Source organism: Eptesicus fuscus, chromosome 19, assembly GCF_027574615.1.
Source record: "Eptesicus fuscus isolate TK198812 chromosome 19, DD_ASM_mEF_20220401, whole genome shotgun sequence".
NCBI lineage: Eukaryota > Metazoa > Chordata > Mammalia > Chiroptera > Vespertilionidae > Eptesicus > Eptesicus fuscus.
This window is the reverse complement of record NC_072491.1, coordinates 10,950,876-10,963,069: the sequence shown is the minus strand read 5'-3', so window position 1 is coordinate 10,963,069 and position 12,194 is coordinate 10,950,876. Positions and strand designations below refer to the sequence as shown.

The 12,194-nt window shown below is 43.6% G+C and overlaps 1 protein-coding gene across 4 annotated transcripts in view; it reads right to left on the bottom strand.

Annotated features, from left to right (window-relative positions):
- Positions 1 to 9,823, bottom strand: part of MTDH (metadherin) — a 58,431-nt gene extending 48,608 nt beyond the window's left edge. For all 4 annotated transcript variants that reach the window (XM_028156047.2, XM_008148519.3, XM_028156054.2 and 1 more), the window contains exons 1-2: positions 9,446 to 9,823; positions 1,523 to 1,624 (exon numbers count right to left, since the gene is read on the bottom strand). In XM_028156047.2, coding sequence (XP_028011848.1) covers positions 1,523 to 1,624; positions 9,446 to 9,823 — 480 coding nt within the window. The remainder of the gene's footprint in view (positions 1 to 1,522; positions 1,625 to 9,445) is intronic.
- Positions 9,824 to 12,194: the final 2,371 nt, after the last annotated feature.

The following is a 12,194-nucleotide window of genomic DNA, read 5'->3' as shown; positions in this document are numbered from 1 at the left end:
AGGCCTGATGCACGAAGATTTGTGCAAGAATGGGCCTTCCTTACCCTGGCTGCCGGCACTGCCTTCACTCTGGCGGAACCACCTTTCCGCCTTCCCACACTGCCCAGAGGCCCCGAGTGGCTGGGGGCAGTGCGGTACACCTGCGTTGTCGCCATGGCGCTAGGTGCCTGCATATGCAAATTAACCCAACATCTTTGGGCGCTCACTCCTGATTGGCTGGTGGGCGTCACAAAGGTACAGTCAATTAGCATGTTTCTTTTATTAGTGTAGATATTCACACATATACATATACCTCACCTTACACAATGCCTGCCACATTATAGATACTTAACAAATGTCAATGTTATAATTATTTCCTATCATAAATTTCAGATTATAAACTTCAAACTGGTTTTACATCTTATACACCCAATCTATATATGATTAGTCAATCAGAGTTATTAAATGATAGTTCGTTAGTCCAATCACAAATTTTCAGAATAATTCAGAGAATGGAAGCAGGGATAAGTATAAAATGCTTGCTAGTAGAGAAAAAGCCCAGAAACAAGGAAACACTAAATGAGAGAAGGATAATTCCATAATAAGCATATAAACTATTCATGGTATAAAGTCACAATCCCTAAATTGAATGCTTATTTGTTAATATAGTCATTTACTATTTATTTTTCTCCCAAAGACAAAGTCAGACATAAATGTAATTCTTTCCCACAACTACCCTTCATATTAAGCCATCCTACCTGCAGCTATCTTAGTCGTAGGCCAATTTCATTAGGTTACAGGGGGAGAATTGATTTCATCAGTTCTTCAGTTATTTTGAAAATGCAAGCATTAAGAAACTGCAGCAACTATTTCATTTCACTATGCCTAAGAGCTGGAGCTGCACCCTGGTTCTTAGAAATCAGTTACCTATCTGTAATTGTTTTTTTTTCTGAGAAGGAGTTATGCATGTATAGGGTTAATAAAAAATGGGGAGAGTACCAAAAGGGATTAAAAGGAACATCTTTCTTCCACAGCAGAAGGAAACACTGTTAACAGTTTCTTGTATATTTTGCCTATTCACAAACTAAATTAAGTCAAATAAAATGGTTAGTCCTAACACTGGCAAGTGGAAAATAAATAAAATCCCAGGATTTGTTAGATTGTCTTATTTGAAAACTTAGGGGTGCACATCCAAACATTTTAATAATAACCTGAGTACAGAGCATTTTCTTTTGTTAAAAAAGTCAAACTATGTCACAACAGAAATCTAACACAATACCAAAGGAAAATTTTGTTAAGCTTTTTATTCCAGAAATGCACTATTAACAAAGGTAATACAATTTTGTTTTCAAATAAGAGGTATATTACATATCCGGAACCTTCACTACCTATCCATCCGCTTTGATAAATTTAGATCTTCAGTTTTCCTTGAAGGGGGAGTGGGTAATATGTGCAATTTTGTGAAAAAGAAAAGCATAATTTTTTTACATGTCACTCTCTTTATTTAGAGCCTTGCATCTAATTTTATATGATCCCACCTTACCTTTTCATTTTTCTTATCTGTCTCTAATGGCTGCTTTGCTGTTATACTTCGAGGAGTTCGGACAACTTCCTCCTCAGCCACTTCAACAGTCCGTCCATTTGGCTGCATAAGGAACAAAAAAAAAGACACTTGTTATCAAATTGCTTGGTAGATCAAACCAAAGATTTGTACTCAGAAAAAAGAATATACTACAATCAAATTCTTCCCCCAACCCAAATTAAAAAGGTTTCTGCCTGGCTGTAGTGATTCAGTTGGTTGAGTGTCGTCCTGTGCACGGAAAGGTCGCAGGTTCGATTTCCAGACAGGGCACATCCTGGGTCTCGGGTTTGATCCCCGGTTGGGGCATGTATGGAAGGCAACTGATTGATGTTTCTCTCTCATATGGATGTTTCTCTCTCTCTCTAAGCATGTCTTTGGGTCAGGATTAAAAAAAAAAAAAGTTTTTTGTATAACTATGTTATCTAATACTTGATGGACCATTTACTAACCCAATAACTGTGTTTTATAATATAACAATAAAGTTATAAACAAAATTCTATTTTCTGACCTCACCCAGGTATCAGTCCCTTGAACAAAAAATAGTAGAATGAAAGCAGGAAAAAGAACTGTATTTGCACTCTGACCACTAATCATTGGTGTAGTCTCAGAATATTTCACTCATTATCCTTTTTCTACATCTATAAAATGATAAGTCTGATCTATTCTAAAGCCACCTAACTCTTTCAGTAAGGGGCCAGACAGAGCCATAGATGGCACAAAAATGAATGAGTATGACTACGTCCCTCCAAAACACAGGTGGAGGGCCAGATCTGGTGCATAGACCATAGTTTGTTGGCCTCTATATTAGGTAATCCCTAATGTCCCCTGTAAATCTATAATCTAATGGTGCTACTGTTCTGGGATTAGAAGCTTTTACAAACCCACTGCCATAGTTTTAAAAGGCTACTTCAGCCTTCCTGACACTCCTAAAATAAAATGATAGCACTTAAGAGATGTTCATGAGTAGAATTAAGTATGTGAATACCAATTTTGGCTTCTAATCATAATCACTAGTTTTGTTTTGTTTTTTAAATAAGCATTTCTGAGCCCACTCTCCCTTATTTATATTCAGGAATTTGAAGAATGGGACCCAGGTATCTAACTCTTCTTTCTGGGTACTACTACTTTTTTTACTTACCCATTCTCCTCATATTCAAAACAGTAAGTTAGTAAATAAGTAAAAAATCAATATACTAGTTTCAATTGCTTTATTTCCAGTTCTGCAGAATAGACTTCTATCAGATTACTAATTATAGCAGAGCTATACTCAAGAAAACATGAATGTTCAGTTTCTATAATGTGACATTATCTGCATTTGTAGAAAATTATCAGGAACTAGAGGCCTGGTGCACGAATTCATGCACCAGTGGAGTCCCTCAGCCTGGCCTGCAGGATCGGGCCAAAACCGGCTCTCCGACATCCCCTGAGCAGTCCCGGATTACAAGAGGGCACAGGCCAGGCCGAGGGACCCCACTGGTGCACTTAGGGCTGGGGAGGGACGCGGGAGGTTGGCCAGCCAGGGAAGGACCATGGGAGGGTTCCAGGGCGTGTCCGGCCCGTCTTGCACAGTCCCAATTGGCCGAACCTCAGCAGCAAGCTAACCTACCAGTCAGAGCATCTGCTCCCTAGTGGTCAGTACACATCATAGTGAGTGGTTGAGCAACCTTAGCATATCACTAGCATATTATGCTTTGATTGGTTGAATGAACGACCAGACGACTTGACACTTAGCATATTAGGCTTTTATTATATAGGATATGCAACTGGAAAAAGAGACCATTAATATTCTAAAGCCCAATTTATAAGCTTCCCAAAGACTTATAGCAGAAAAAAAAAACAAAACAAAAGCTGTCTTTTAGCTGATTAAATTCCTAATGAATCCAAATTTAATCTGCTGAGTCTTAAGCAACATTAATAAAAGCCCTCGGATTTTAGAGTCTTCTTCTTTTTAAAAAAATATATTTTATTGATTTTTTACAGAGAGGAAGGGAGAGGGGTATAGAGCTAGAAACATTGATCAGCTGCCTCCTGCACACCCCCTACTGGGGATGTGCCTACAACCAAGGTACATGTCCTTGACCGGAATCGAACCTGGGACCGTTCAGTCCGAAGGCTGACGCTCTATCCACTGAGCCAAACCAGTTTTGGCTTTAGAGTCTTCTTTTGGAGGAAAGCCAGCTCTTCAATTGTTTACAAGGTAATTTGAGTTGTAAAAACTCTTTGTGTGTGTGTTACCCCTTTAAATCTTGGCTAACACAATCAGACAGACAGAAAGCGTGAGTGAGGACCCTTTTTTCTTGCATCTGCACTGGAATCTAAGCACCAGACAGTAACTGCGTCAGGTCTGTCAAATAGATGCATTTTAAACAACTAGTTAAAGTCAGACAGCTAATGACACAACCAGGTCTCCTCACTATTTCTTCTAATTTTCTTTCTTCTGTGCTCTTTTGCCATTTTAATGCTGCCTCTTCTAATCTCTGAGTATATGTATATGGGAGGGTGTTGGAATTGGGAGGAGAGGCAGTGCACAAAGAAAGGTAAGAAGCTCCAAAAAGGAGTTTGGAATTAGAACATATCCACATCAGGAATATAAATATATATATCAGGAATATAAAACTATAATTCTGCTTCCCAATATCACCATCTTACTTGTCAATTTTCATGCTCTTTCTTAGTTCATCCTATCCTCTCTAGCCAAGCCTACTTTTTCTGATTTCCTGTGGTCAACCTCACCGTTCTATGAAAGCCTTGCCAACTGAACTGTCTTGCAGGTCCAATGGAAGTTTCCCATCTCTTTTACTGGCAGCTTACAAAGCTTACATCTGCAAACACTTCATTTAACTAATCCCTTCAGGAAACTTTTCATCATAGTCACTTATATAGCACCTCCATTTTACTCATGACCATGACTGCACTGAGTCATTTAAATTTACTTACTAACTGCTAAAAGATGAGAAATTAAGTGGTTAAAAACTATCTTAACCTATTAAAATATTCAATGCAATTCCTCTGAGAAAAACTGTGAACACTGTTCTTTCAGCCTCCGAGGTAAAAGATGAAACAATCTTTCCTTTTAAACAAATATAAAGTCTGAAGTCCTCAAATCAGTGAAAAGCAGTGGGAACACTGTTTCCATCTCATAGGCTCTGGAATGATAGGCAAGCCAAACCCTGTGCCAATTTTACTTTCTTCTTTGCAACATCAACTTATGTAAAGGCTATAAAAAGAGTGGGACAAGATTGTTCCACAAGTGTTAATCATAGCTCATGTAAAAGCATTGGGTTGTGAAAATGTTTGAAGAACTGAAAAAAGATCACTATAGTTGGAGGTAGCAAATGAGAGGAAACTAATGCAAAATCCGCTTAGAAAGAAAAGGAGATGCTAGGCCATATACAAAAGATGTTTAGATTTAAAATGCAAAAGCTAGCGAAATGTTGGTTTTAGACAAGATCAGATGATTTGTTTTTAAAAAGACTCCTTTCTAGGGTTCTGAGAAAGGATTGGAGACAGTCAACAGAAGCTACTTGTAAGCTAAAGTGACAGTAAAATAAGCAGATTGAATATATATTTTGGAGGTAAAATTGATGGTACTTGCTGATGGATTAAATTATGAAGAGAAGAAGACACGAGGATGTGGGGAAATGGAAAGAATCAAGAATGATTCTGAGTTTTGGCAGGAAATTATGAATTGTTTTGGAGATGTTAAAATTTGAGACAAATGTCAGCTTTCCAACTGGAGATACCAAGTATACATCTAGAATTAGGTTTGAAGATGAGAGGTATGGTCCAGTTACAAATATTGACTAATATACAATTGATCCCCATTATCCGTGGATTCCATACAGGCAAATTTGCCTACTAAAATTTAATCCTAACCCCAATACTTGAGGTGCTTTCCTGATCGTTTTGTGGACACACACAGAACTTTAAAAATAAAAAAATCTGAGTCACCCCACAGGCAACACTCTGCCTTTTTGTTTTAGCTTTCATGAAATATAAAAATTAAACACATGAAAAAGACTAACTCTAATTGGGGAGCTAGGAAAGGCTTTATAGTAGAAGTAACACTGTAATTGGGCCTTTTTGAAGGATAGGTAGAAATTGGTAGAGACACAAAAAGAAGAACCTTTTAATAGAAGAAAATAATATAAATAAAGAGATGCAGAAGTCTAGCTAATTAATGGTCATGCCTGTGGGGTAATGGTAAGAGATGAGACAGATCATGAAGAGGCTTGAGTTCCATGACATAGGCTGGATTTTATTCAAAAGGTGATGGGGAAACTATTGAAAAGATGTGAACATGAAAGTCACATGATTACAGTTGGGCTTTAAAAAATTTAACTGACATGAGTGGGTACAATGGATTGGCAACAGAAACCGAAAGCAGGAAAACTAGTTAAGGTCTGTTAGGACAGTCCAAGCAAAAGGTAACAAAGCCCAAATATAGGGTAGTAGCAGTGAAACTGGAAAGGAAATAGTAACTATAAAAGATACTGCATATTATTAGAATGATCTATTGGCTATAGACAGATGGACCTTACAAAATTTTAGCCCGATGAGGCAAAAAGATGGTTCATATGACTGTTTACCAGGCATGAGGAAAAGGAATAATTGTTAAATGCCAGTTATCTGAGATCTCACATCCATCTAAATAATTGCTCAGATTAAGTCAAATTCTTACTGAGTGCTTGTTTAATACTCACATTGAGCTAGGTGTCATGGAAAATGCATGTAAGATAACAATGATTTCCAAAAATACCAAGAACTAAGCCCAGTGAAAAGAGCCTCCCCCTTCACTTTTAAATAAACTGCAATTCATGCCCTAAAAGACCTAGGGTAAGATATTAGAAGATAAAACCAACCTAATATAAGAATTAAAAAAAACAAAACACCACTTATGACTCTAAAAATAAAAACAACCTATTAGAAATAAATTTTGAAAATTTGTGTTGCAAAATTTGGAATGATTTAAGAGAAAATTAAAAATAATGGGGGAAAGGAAGAAAATAAAACTGTGGTTTACATAACTGAATCCACTTGAATAAGTGTATCCTAAAATGCCCATCAGAATGACACAGTAATAAAGAAATGGATAAGATTAAATCTGAGTGAATTTAGAAACCTCTTATGCTATACAGTTCTTATGGCCCTATTCCAATGAGTGTTTTTCAAACTAACAGGCAAGGATTTACCAAGGGAGCTTGTTAAAAATGCAGATTTCCTGGATCCATTCAGAAAGTTTGAATTTATAAGATCTGTAGAGAGGCTCAGGAGTCTACAAATGTTAACAAGCATTCAAAGTGACTCTACTACAAGTAGTCAGGGGTTAACACTTTGAGGAATCCTGCAGTTTTAACTTAACTAAGACCTTGAATTTATAAACAAGATAAGCTCAACAGAGCAAGGTTAAATGCCTTACTCAAGTTTAGAGTTGCCCATCTCTGCCAGGCTGACAGAGTTGGGCCTTTGCTGATTCTTCAGCCTCTCCCACTAATCTGCTCCTACCCACTTTCAAAGTCAAATTCTGTGACTCTGTCTTCCATTGCCACCTGGGCCCACAATAGGGTTGCATTGTTAATTTTTCTGAGCCTATCTTTTTCACAACTGGAGTAAAAAGCTCCCTAGGGAGAAACTGAGCTTTTACTTTTGTATCCCCTTCACAGCGAAATATCAATACTGTATTCCTTTTCACAGGAATTTGCAAACAGTATCCTGCTTTTTTCCAAAGTGTATGAGTACTTAAAAAAACAGCAATTTCTACTTCTTAGCCCTATAAAGCAGTGTTTGCTAACTGTGGGTCATGTCTCATACTCACATGTAAAACCAATTTAGTGGATCACAAATATCATTAAAGAAAAACAAACAGAATAGTTAGATATGTGTATGGGAGGGTACTGTAATGTAAATATATTTCTTATTGTAGGGTGCAGTCAAAAAAGTTTGAAAGCCACAAGTTTGTAAATGTTTACAAACTCCAACACACATTTTTACCATTAGATAGGCAAAGATATTTTTTCACCCAATTAACATTCAACCATTTGTTTTTTCTTCCCATTCTCCACTTCCCAACGCTAAGAGATTCGTTTCCTCATTTCCCCTTCCTTCATTTCAATGAAAAGGAGAAGGGATAAGCCCTGGGTCTGATGAGCCTTTTCCACAGGAGTCTGTGTTCTTCAGATGAGTCATCTGAGTGTCACCATGCTCTTCAGATGGGCTCTGGGAGCACCTGTCTCTCCACTGCAGGCTAGTCTATCTGCAATGTTAGGCGTCCCAACAGGGCTTTGAAAATTTCACAACCCGCTTCATCCACACGGGGATGAGGCTTATTAGTACATGTGGGTTGTTTTTTTCTCAAGATCATCTTTCTTCAACTTGGGGCCAGGTTCTCTATTTCCACCATAACCTTACTTTCTGGTAATCCTTGATGTTCTCTACAAATTTAAATATAGCTACATATGCTCCAAATATTCTTTTCTATTACTTACTTAGTATTCCTACTGACAAAGTTGTACCCCTTTCTAGGTTTTGCATGTATCTGGCATTCTCTTAATCAGCACGCAGAATGTTAATATTTATCTAAGCCTAATAATGCCCTGTGACCTGTCAAGTCTCTAATGCAGCTTATTCTTTGTACTATCATTACTTTAGTTTGAATTCAAATCCCACTTCCTCGAATAACTTTCCTAAATTCTTCCCATGGAATTAGTCTTCCACCCTCCAAACCTCATTAACACTGCTCACACTTACACAGCACCCATCCGTTTATGCAATATTGGAATTACGAATCTGTCTCCTACATTAGTCTCCACGATTGACTCTAAAACCATCGATGTATAGCCCCTAATGCCCACCAAACACCAGAGTGAATTTCACATGGGAGGGCCTCGGCTACATTTACTTTATTGCATTGAAAAGGCGAAGAGCTTAATCCAAGTGGATACAAAAACAGGCTAGGAGCGGGTTCCAGTTCTGCACAACCCCTTCAGACTCTATTGCTCAACCGCCAAGTATTTTTAAAATACGTAAACCTATGCAACATTTCATGGAAGAAGAACCACCACGGGGAAATGGCAATAACGAGTGCAGAAATAAAACCCGGGGCACGATGCAGACGGAGGTGATGCTCTCCGCCTCTCTGCACGTGGCCCGGTCCACCGGAGCCTGGAGACCTGTCAGCCGGCACCATTCTGCCCCGTCATCCCCCGTCGACTCTTTATTCCCAACCCTCCCCACGCCACTTTGCCGAACTTGCCTCCGCCGTCTCCTAGGGCCACAGTCCCCGAGAGTGCCTCGGACCACCGGCTCCCTCTCTCGCCTCGCTCCTGCCCCGGCCTCCACCGGCCACAGTCACAGACAGGAGTCGGCGTTGGGCAACCATTTCCCTTGACCAGTTCCCACTAAAATGGAAGCGCCTAGACCCGGGCACCTTTCGTCCTCGCAAGCCCCGTCGTTTTTTATAGGTCACCGTATTTCCTTCCGCGGCTGCTTGTCTCAACGTGACCTGAACTAGAGACACCGTCTCCCAAGGCGCCGTCTTTCCCCTAACTTCCCACCGCCGCCACCTTAGGGTCCCAGCGCGCACGCAGCCGACCCGCAGGCCCCCAGGTTCCCGAAACGGCGTGACCGCCGGGCTCTTGTACTTGCACACACCCCGGGCCGTCTAACTTCCTTCCCCGGGACTGTCTCACCCACCCGTCCGACACCTCCCGAGTTTCCCCCATTTCCCCCCCAAGGAACGTGTCCACCGACCGCCCCTCCTGGGAGACCCGCGTCCCGGCTCGCGACCGACCCACCTCTTTCCCTTTCCCAGTCCCGGCTTGGAGCGGGGTGGGGGGGGGGGGGTCCCCCGCTCGCCCTCCTCTCCCGCCGCTCCTGCCTACTTACTTTGGGCTTCTCGGGCAATTTCTTGCGGTTCTTCTTCTTCGGCTCGTCGCTCCGGAGACTCTTCAGCAAGGCCAGGTCGTCGGGGGCCGAGGCCGGCGCGGCCGCCTCCTCCCGCCGGCGGGGCGGGCTCCTCCGCTTCTTGCGGGCGCCGGCGCACGCCGCGGCCCAGCCGTAGCCCAGCAGGCAGAGCAGCAGCAGCCCGAGCGCGCCCGTGCCCACCAGGATCACCCAGCCCGGGTACCGCTTCGGCTCCAGCCCCAGGTCGAGGCCCAGCTCGGTGCGCAGGAAGCCGAGGCCGACCGAGAGCATTTCCCGCAGCCGAGCCGAGCCCTCCTCGGCCTGTCGGGCCAGCTCGTCCTGCCAGCTCCGTGCAGCCATCTTCCCTCCCGTCAGAGGGACTCGAGGGATGACGCCGGGGCGCACGACGCCGATGGGAGAGTCAAGGGAAGCGAGCAAAGGGCCGGGCCGACGACGGCCTCAGGCCGAGCGCATCGCAGCCGCCCCTCGCGCCGGAGCCGGGGATCGGCCGTTGACGCCACCGGGAGGTGAGGGGGGCTCCCCACTCTCCCCCCCCTCGTCAGCCTCGCTCCGCCACCGCCGGGGAGGAGGGGGCGGCGGAGGGAGTGTCTCCAGTGGCGGCCGCTAAGCGGCGTCCGGGCGCCAGTGCCAGGCCGGGCTGACCTCCCTCGGCGGAACAATGGCGGCTTCGGCCGCGATCCAGCCGCGCGCCGGGGCGGCGGGCGAGGGGCGCGGGTCACGTGGGCGGCGGTGGGCGGGGCGGTGTGACGTAGGCGCGGGCGGGGCGGGGCGGGGCGGGAGCCGTTGGGCGAGGGCGCGCCTGTGGCTGTTGGCGGCGACTCTTTCGGGGCTGGCGGAGGAGTCGGGCTTGGGGACCGGTGACGGACGGGGGCCCAGGAGGGGTTAACAGGAGGAAGCCTTTCGCGGGTGGCTGGTGGCTCGGCGCTGGGAGACGTGGCGCTGTGACAGGCCAGGGGGCGGGGCGCCCGGGGAAGCGGGGCGGGGTGGGTGGGGGTGCGGGGTGGAGGGAGAGGGGAGGAGGGTGCAGAGTGCGCAGCTGGGTCGCCGGGTCTAGGTCAAAGTCTCCCTTAGGTTTTCTTCATTCTCATTCGGGGAGTGGTGCCGTCAGGGAAATGGATGTTTCCCCTGAGTCACCGGCGGGCTCGCTGCTCCCAAAGGGGCTCCGCGGAGTCTGAGGCCGGGCACTCGGACCCGGGCCTGGGCTTAATTCACAAAACGGGTGTTTCTCCCCCGGGGCCAGCGCTCCGCGGGCTCGGGCGCTCCTCGCGGCGTTCTGCTCATTTCATTCATTCTCGCTCTGGCTGTTGTTACTCCCCGAGCTGAAAAGCTCGTGGGCGGCACTGCGTTCCTACTAATTTATAGCTTTAATTAGAAACAAGAGAATCGCATTCGAATGGTGTTTACACCGTACAAGTAGCTTCCCGGTTGCACTTGAAGCTTTTTGTACAGGACCACACAGGAGTTGTAAAAAAAATTCTATTTTTATAAGCTGTGCTGAAGGGTAGGAGGAAATGAATTACCTTTTCAGATTTTAATTACAAAGGTGATGCTTTGGGATTACATTAGTTTTTTTTTTTAATTCCATTCGATGATAATTAGCATGTAAAAAGTGTCTTAAGTGAGCTAAATGAAATACAGGCTTTCTCAAAGACTCGTAAGACCTTGAATGCCAAAAATGTATGAAAGAGTCGTTTGACCTACTTGGCAAGTGCTGTTTAATGCATGTTGTGATTAATGGTGGGAGCTTTGTAAATAAAATAAATGACTGCCCTGGCTGGTGTGGTTCAGTTGACTGCGTCTCCCATACACCAAAAGGTTGGCAGTTTGATTCCTGGTTGGGTGCTTGGCGGAAGCAATTGATACGTGTTTCTCTCTCCCTTCCTCTCTCACTATAAGGTCAATAAAATAAAATTTAAAAACATACTTTAAAAAATTACTGCTAAGCTTTCTATAGACTGAAATTTACAAGGCCCCAAACTTAGATGTTATCGGGATCTTCTTTAATTCTAAAAGGCTCCAAATTTTATTTATGTTTATGAAATTAGATTTATAAGTCTATGTTTATGTTTTGTTTTCAGAGACATGAGGGGGATGCCGTTGCTAATGTGAAGGAAAGGAGCCACATGCTAACCTGACAAGCTCAGGGGAGGCCTGCGTGGCAGTCTTGCAAACTCAGAGACCTGAAATAACCACAAAGGATGGTTTGAAAATTAAATATTTAACTACAAACAGGTAATAGTGGGTAGTCATGTCCTAGGCCAATATCTTCCCTGACAAAGGTCAACTTAGATCTTCCTTACTGAGCCCATTTGCCTTTTTGCCTCTAAGATAACATATCTGTGAGATGTCTGGGTAACTTGTAACTTCCTTCTTTTGCTGGAGCCCCTGGGGCACAACCAAATGTGGTGGGCGCCAGGACAGATACTTCAAATTCCTTCATTATCATGTTAATTGTTCCTGTACCCACCTAGGTATGTGTCCATCATTTTACTTTTTATCCAATCCCAGGGGTTTCCCACCCTTTGACTTTAACCCACCTCCTTAATCCGTCACCAATGAATTTCATGTAGCCAACCTATGTCCCTCCTTTAATAGCAATGTATAAATACAGATGTAACCCACCATTTCCTCGGAGCATTATCTCAATTCATTGAGATTCTGCTTCCCGGCATATGTCGACATTTTGGCTCAAATAAACTCACTAAAATTC